The sequence below is a fragment of the Mesitornis unicolor genome, unplaced genomic scaffold, assembly GCF_000695765.1.
Source record: "Mesitornis unicolor isolate BGI_N332 unplaced genomic scaffold, ASM69576v1 scaffold34495, whole genome shotgun sequence".
In the NCBI taxonomy this organism is placed as follows: domain Eukaryota; kingdom Metazoa; phylum Chordata; class Aves; order Mesitornithiformes; family Mesitornithidae; genus Mesitornis; species Mesitornis unicolor.
In genome coordinates, this window is record NW_010185392.1 from 1,721 (window position 1) to 8,971 (window position 7,251).

Sequence of the window (7,251 nt, forward strand, 5' to 3'; positions counted from 1 at the left end):
GACCCAGCCGGCTGGCATGCAGCAGCGGCATGCACCGAGTTTGTGCGTCCCCAGCGAGCGGGGTTAACCCCTGCCTCCCCTCTGTGCAGCTCCTACCCCGACGAGCTGGGGCCCAAGCACTGGAGCGACAAACGCTACGAAAACCTGATGAGGCTGAAGCAGGAGGCTCTCACCTATGCCCGGGAGCAGCAGGCAGACTACATCCTGGTAGGGATGTCAGGACATGGGGGTGTCAGCAGGGTGGGCGCAAGGCAGGTGTCCTTGCAGCTCCATGACCTGTGCTGTCCCCCCAGTTTGTGGACACTGACAGCATCCTGACCAACAATCAGACCCTCAAGTTCCTCATAGCGCAGAACAAGTCGGTGGTGGCCCCGATGCTGGACTCGCAGACCTTCTACTCCAACTTCTGGTGTGGCATCACGCCCCAGGTACGTCTTCAGAAAGTCCTAGTGAAGGGGAACCCCTCACAGCAGAAGAGTCCCCCACCACAGAGGCATCATGTCCGTGTGCCGCAGGGGTTCTACCGCCGGACAGCCGACTACTTCCCCACCAAAAACCGGCAGCGGGTGGGCTGCTTCTCTGTCCCCATGGTCTACGCCACCTTCCTGATCGACCTGCGGAAGGAGGAGACGTCACGGTTGGCTTTCTACCCACCTCATCCCAACTACACCTGGGCCTTTGACGATATCATTGTCTTCGCTTACTCCTGCCAGGCGGCTGGTGAGGGTGCTGGGGGTCTGAGGGGGAGGTGGAGGATTTGGGGGGCGCTCACCCATCCCACTCGCCAGGTGCGGAGGTCCACGTGTGCAACCAGCAGCGCTTCGGCTACATCAACGTCCCCATGAAGGCCCACCAGACGCTGGAGGACGAACGCACCAACTTTGTGCATCTCACGCTGGAGGCCATGGGTGAGCGCCCATGGGTGGTGGGGTCCCGGAGGTGTCCCCTGCCCCAGGGGTGATGGGGACTCGGTGCTGGTCCCTGGGGCAGGGTTGTCAGCCCCCGTTCCCAGCCAGGGGGATCTGGGCTCCACTGAAGGGGTGACCCCTCTCTCTGCAGTGGATGGCCCCCCCATGCAACGTTCCAGACATATTTCCATCCTCCCCAAGCCGCTCACGAAAATGGGCTTTGATGAGGTAAGTGCCCAATGGACCCCGCCATGTCCTCCTGTCCATCCCTTGGCTGCATCTGTCCATGGCAAAGCCCATGGGCTTTGGCTGAGCTCCCTGTCCCCCATCCTGTGGTGGCCGGGCAGGCTGTGTCCCCCCATGTCAACATGCCACCTCGGTGGGGCTCTCCCCTTCCTCCCCAGATTTTCCTCATCAACCTGGTGCGGAGGCCGGACCGGCGCCAGCGGATGCTGGCATCCCTTCAGGAGCTGGAGATCGCCCCACGAGTGGTGGATGCTGTGGATGGGAGGTGACTGCATGGGGACGTGTCCCCACTCTGCCAGCCTCCAGTGTCACCCTGGGGAGGGGACAGGGGTGGCTGGAGGGGACGCCTCGCCAATGCAGCTCCTTGCCTTGCAGCGCCCTCAACAGCAGCGACATCAAGGTGCTGGGGGTGGACCTGCTCCCCGGGTACTATGACCCCTTCTCCGGCCGCACGCTCACCAAGGGCGAGGTTGGCTGCTTCCTCAGCCACTATAACATCTGGAAAGAGGTACAGGGCCACAGGGTCCCCAAGGGCCACCAGCACGGGGCAGGGACCCTGTGAGCATCGCCTCTGGAGGACCTGGGGAGCGGGTGTCCTGCAGGGGGAATGGGCCCAGTATGGCCCAGTGCAGCGTTGGGATGGGTTTGCACCTCTGCCCCCTCCCCACAGATCGTGTCCCGGGGGCTGGAGCGGTCGGTGGTCTTCGAGGACGACGTGCGCTTTGAGTCTGCCTTCCCGGCACGGCTGCAGCAGCTGATGGAGGAGCTGGAGGGGGCACAGCAAGACTGGGACCTCATGTAGGTGCTGGGGCTGGGGGCATGCAGGTTGGGGGTCCCTGAGGCTGGGTCTCATGGCTCCATATCCTCCCTGCTGCAGCTACCTGGGGAGGAAGCAGGTGAATGCAGAGGATGAGGTGCCTGTGGAGGGCGTGCGGAACCTGGTGGTGGCCGGGTACTCGTACTGGACGCTGGCCTATGCCATCTCCCACCGCGGGGCGCAGAAGCTGCTGGCCGCCCAACCCCTCTCCAAAATGCTGCCGGTGGATGAGTTCCTGCCCATCATGTACGACAAGCACCCCAAGTAAGGAGTGGAGGGAGCAGGAGGGGTGCTGGCGGAGCGTCATGGCCGTGTCAGTGAGGGACCATGTGTTTCTTCTCTGCCGTCACCATCCCGCCCTGTCCCCCCCTCGCCAGCGTTACTCATGCTGGAGGAAAACATCTGTAGCATGAGCTCATTCCCCCACCGGCCGCTGCCTGGCCGCCGGCTGCTGGAAAATGGCCCCCTGCCAGCATGGGGTGGGGGGACGGCGATGGAGATGGAGCTGGGGCTTGGTGCTGGCCCCGCACAGGGGTCTTGGCCCCATGGCAAGGGGGGAGCAGCCCCTTGTACCCCAGTGCGGGGGGGCTGTGTGGTTCCCCAGCCCTGGCTGTGGGTCTCAGCCCCATATTGGGGCACCTCTGTGCCCTTCTTCCCGGGCAGGGGTCAGCAGCAAGGCCATGTCTGGGGAGGGGGAGGCAATTTAGGGGATGGGCAATTGGCTGAGGGTCCCAGGCAAGAGGGAGGTGGAGGAATCAGCGAGCAGGATGGCAAAACAGAGGGATTAGGAGCGTAGAAGGGAGGCTGGAGTTGGATGGAGGGGCGGATTAGCGCTCTGGATGCGAACCAGGAGCAGCTGGGAGTCCCATGCTCACCGGGATAACAGCACCAGACAGCCTTGGCCTGGGGCCAGCCGGGATGAGGCCGGTGGGGTGCTGTGACACCCCCTCTGTGCCAGGGCCGGCCCTGAGCCACCGAGGCTGTGGGGAGAGGTGGATCCCATCCCCTCCGCAGTCCCTCCACGCTCCCTCCCCAGCCAGGCTCTGCAGGCGGCAGCAGCGTGGGGCAGCTCCCCCAGCTCAGCTGCCTTCCCTGGATCCCCTCCCCGATGCCTTCCCCAGGCGGTCGGTACGGTTTTCCCACCTCTTTTTTCTCCGCCGGGCCATGCTCCGTAAGCAAATTTCTCCTCTTGGGTCTGCTCCTCTTTCCCCAGTGAGGATTACAAACAGCACTTCACCCCCCGGGACCTCCTGGTGTTTTCGGCTCACCCCCTCCTGGTTTATCCCACCCATTACGCTGGGGACAGCAACTGGCTGAGCGACACCGAGACCTCCACAATCTGGGACGACGATGCCAAGAAGACCGACTGGGCTGGCTCACAGAAGACCCTGAGGGACTCGCGGGGCGGTGCTGGCCACCTCCGCTCCACCACCCGTGATGAGCTCTGATGGTGAGCGAGGCCATGGGACCCGGGCTCGTGGTGCTGGGGACAGGGGACAGAGCGGCTGCAAAGCATCTCCCTGCGGGTGCTGTGTTCTGAGGTGTCCCAGGTGCCTCATTTCTTTCTGCCGTGTGGCAGCAGCTCTCCCCATCTGCCTCAAAGCATTGGGAAACAGAGATGAGAACTTCTCTTCCAGGCAGGGAAAGGGATGGGGATGCAGATGTCCCATGTGGGGCTGCACTGGGCTGGAGGGGATCAGAGGGCTCCCTGAACTTGTGCTGCTCCCAAATGCCTCAAGTGAGGAAAGGACAACGGTCCTTTGCCTCCTGCAAAAATCACCCTGGTTTGGAGAGCTGGGGCCATCTCGCAGGGGAAAATTTCACCCTGATGTTGCTTGCCTCCCCAAAAAACGTGTCTCCATGGGGCAGCTGTGCAGGCAGCGGCCCCAAGGCAGCACAGCCATGGTTAACGCCAGGTCACACTTTCCCTGTCTGAGGCCGCTTGTGCTGGCAGCGGAGCCTCCTCTGGAGCAGCCAGACTGGGGGAGGCTGGAAAACAACCCTCCCACCACTTCTCCTGCAGGCGTGAACTCCTCGGGCCACTTCTGCCTTGGCCGCTAATGTTTGTGTCCTTCCCTCCCAGGGACGAGGGATTGTGACCCAACCGGGAGCACCGTGGGCCAGTGGCCTGATCCTGCCCGCTCCTGCTTGAGATGCAGCTGCCCTGGACCGATCCCTCAGGGTCCTTCGGATCTGCATGTGGTGAATTCACCCAAGGCAGGATTTGCCCCAGGGCTCCTGGAGAGCCCTTTCCCTGCCGGATGGTGGGACTGGGGTGAGGACACAGCTCTAGGACCGCCCGGATGCCAACAGCTCCAACATCTCCCATCAGCTTGGACCTTGGGGAGTGTTTTTCAGGCTGGGGGCTGGCTCCTGCAGTGGCACACGTGGCTTCCTGCCACCGACCGGGCTTGTTTCTCACCTGTGCCGTGTCTGGGCTGAAGCCCAGGGAGGATTAAAGCAGACTGTGTTTGAGATGATGTGCTGGGTGCTGGCTCTGTCCAGTGCCATTGCTCCACATAATGTCCCTGGGGCACACCCTGCTGGAGTCACCTTGGAGCTGCGGTGCTGAGGCTCTGGTGGTTCCAGGGTTGCTTTGGGAATTAAATCTGTAACAGGGAAAGGGAGGGAGGAAGGTGAGGTTGGGAGACAGAGATTGGAGGATTCCCTTGGGGTCCAGGAGTCAAAAAGGGGGTGGTATTTCTGTGGAGCTCAGCTTTCTCCTGGGAATGCTGGTGGAAATTATTTCCCTCATTGGCGCTGGTGTTCTCAGCGGAGGGTTTGGCTTTGGGACTGACAACCTGACACCAGCTTGAGCACCGAGATGTGTGGCCGCGTCCTGCTGGGCTCCGGCATCTGTCACCTTTGTGGCCAGCTCTGGAGGAGTGTTTGCTTTGCAAGAGCCTGGGCTTGTTTGGTGCTAAACTTCAGCTCCTCCGCAGGACCATGTTTGGTTGAAAACAGGGCTTTCTGGGGTGGAGAGCAATTTCCTTAAAAACACTGGAACTAGCCCTAGTCTGGGTGAACTGGGGAGATGTGAGCTCCCTGCCAGGCCCCCAGAGCTGGTGCCCCTCTCCCCCCCAGCTGGCTGCCCCATTTAGCCCTGGAGCAGCAGTGGGGTGACCCCTGGGATGGTGGGTTGCTGCCTTCACCCAGGGTTTGGGGTGCTATGCCCCTCTTCTCTCCACAGCATGACGAAAGCGATGGAGCAGTGGGTGGAAGCCTCAGCAGCCAAGACCCACAGTGGGATGTCTGAGGCCATCAAGTGCTCCAGGAGAGCAACATTTGGGGCAGGATGATGTTGGAAACTCCAAGGATTTGGTTTAAAACCACCTAACTCAAGAACTGAGAGGCCAGGCCTGAAGCTCACTGCAGCTCAGTGGGAGCAGCCCCTGCGTGCCCCTGAGCTGTGAGATTCCAGGCGATTTGTGCTTTACACAGTTTCTCAACAAAGCTGAAGTGGTTTTGGATCCTGTGGAGGTCGCTCTCATCGCTCCCCCCTTCCCACTGGAAGCTTTCTTCCAGCCTGGGCTGGTGAAACAGGGATGGGAACACAGATTTGAGCTGCAGAGAGCCAGGGACAGCCAGAGTTGGGCAGGCAGTGCAGGGGAGAGAGTTTATTTAATTTCTGTGCCAAACTGCCGCACAAAGCCGCTGCAGGGGTTTAAGTGGGACACGAGCTTCCCAGATCTGTGTGGGGATGGAGAAGGGCTGCCCCAGCACCGGGCCAAGCTGCCAGGCAGGGCGAGCTCTGCTCCACACCACAGTCACCCTGGAGAGTCCACAGAGCCCTATCCATTGGCCACACAGGTCCCCTGGGGGTTGCATCAGCCCCTGTCGCCTGGCTCCCCCGTGGGTGCTCTCCTCTGCAGGATGTGCTCCAGCAGGAACGTCGCTGCCTGGGTCAGGATCTGCTCCAGCCTCTCCTGCTCCTCAGTGCTGAACGGGGCCAGGACGTAGCTGGACACTGTCCCTTCACCCTCCGGCCGCCCGATGCCGACCCTGAGCCGCGTCATCTCCTGGGGAGGAAGAGGGAGAGCTGGAGGAGCTGGACCTCAAGGGCCTGGCTGAGCCAGAGCTGAGGCAAGGGCACAGCTCTGCGAGTGAGTGACAAGGCAGCAGCCCCTCATGTTTTCCAGGTGGTTTTGAGTGCTTGCTCCAAGAAACATGATTTTGGAAGAGGCTTTTGCTGGGCTGCGCTGAGATCCCGGGCTCCTGCCAGGCCTGGCAGAGCTGCTTGAGCTAATTGTTTCCATGTCCTCCACAGCGGCCAAACTGACATCAGCCCTCGGGAAAGCAGAGGAGGGGAAGGAGAAAAGGGGGAGAGGAAAGGGAGCAGGGGCTTGTCTGACTGGCATCAGAAGAATGGGAGAGGGGGAATGAAAAGACATGCATTGGGGATTGATCCCCTTCCACCAAGGCCCACTCACATTGGAGTGCAGAGTACTGATGCAGGATCGGACCCCGTTGTGCCCCCTTGGGAGAAAAGGAGAAAACCCAGTGTTAGTGTGTAAAAGACCACCCCTCCAGTATGGTCTTGGAGGTCTTTTGCTGCAGCGACTAGGATGGTCCCAGCCATGGGCTGCAGCCCCACAACCTGGCTCTGCCCCTGGGGCTGAGAGCAGCTGGCTGGGGGGAGCAAGGGGAAGCAGGGCTGGGACAGCACGTTCTGCGTTGTCTCAGCTTTTGCTGCAGCTGGTGCATGCGTGACCGAGGGCTGGAGCCCAGTACCATCCCTGCCCCATCCTGCAGTAAAAGATTTCCTAGGTTAAATGTCTCATGGCTGACCCAGGACCTGGCGCTGGGACAGGCAGAGTGCTATAAAAAGCCCATGTGGTGAAACCCACAGCCATTTCCAGGAGGCTCCCAGCCCACAGCCACTTCCAGGAGGCTCCCTGCCCTTCCTGCCAGGGCAGGAACCAGGAGGCTGCCCAAAGAGCCATCTGGTGCCTCTGCAACTGGGATCAAACCCATGACTGGTGCTGGGGCTGAAATCACTGCCAGGCTGGTGAGACAGGACCAGGAAAAGCCCATGTGCCTGTAAGGGCATGGCAAAGTCTCCAGCCAGCTCACACAGTCAGAGAACTGGGGCCCACCTTGCACTGCCTCCCAGCTTGATTGCCACCTTGCCCAGGGCCTTATCCAGGTCATCGTGAACCAGGTAAATGTCGGCTGGGTGGAGGTCGTAGATCTTGGCTTTGGAAACAGAAATGCAACACGAGAAATGAGGGAGGCACATTGAGATAGACCCACCAGGCCCTGACCCTGCAGAGCAGGACC

At 61.2% G+C, this 7,251-nt stretch overlaps 2 protein-coding genes across 2 annotated transcripts in view; one reads left to right on the forward strand and one right to left on the reverse strand.

Annotated features, from left to right (window-relative positions):
- Nucleotides 1–3,419, forward strand: part of CERCAM (cerebral endothelial cell adhesion molecule) — a 3,605-nt gene extending 186 nt beyond the window's left edge. The window contains exons 2-11 of the mRNA XM_010184829.1: nucleotides 90–207; nucleotides 294–428; nucleotides 516–720; nucleotides 789–908; nucleotides 1,060–1,136; nucleotides 1,313–1,419; nucleotides 1,530–1,662; nucleotides 1,825–1,952; nucleotides 2,032–2,235; nucleotides 3,185–3,419. Coding sequence (XP_010183131.1) covers nucleotides 90–207; nucleotides 294–428; nucleotides 516–720; nucleotides 789–908; nucleotides 1,060–1,136; nucleotides 1,313–1,419; nucleotides 1,530–1,662; nucleotides 1,825–1,952; nucleotides 2,032–2,235; nucleotides 3,185–3,419 — 1,462 coding nt within the window. The remainder of the gene's footprint in view (nucleotides 1–89; nucleotides 208–293; nucleotides 429–515; nucleotides 721–788; nucleotides 909–1,059; nucleotides 1,137–1,312; nucleotides 1,420–1,529; nucleotides 1,663–1,824; nucleotides 1,953–2,031; nucleotides 2,236–3,184) is intronic.
- Nucleotides 3,420–5,798: 2,379 nt separating this feature from the next.
- Nucleotides 5,799–7,167, reverse strand: PTRH1 (peptidyl-tRNA hydrolase 1 homolog (S. cerevisiae); the record flags this gene model as incomplete). The annotated part of the gene is made up of 3 exons (XM_010184830.1): nucleotides 5,799–5,990; nucleotides 6,402–6,447; nucleotides 7,068–7,167. Coding segments are annotated over 3 exons (338 nt in total), but the record flags the coding sequence as incomplete, so codon positions are not given.
- Nucleotides 7,168–7,251: the final 84 nt, after the last annotated feature.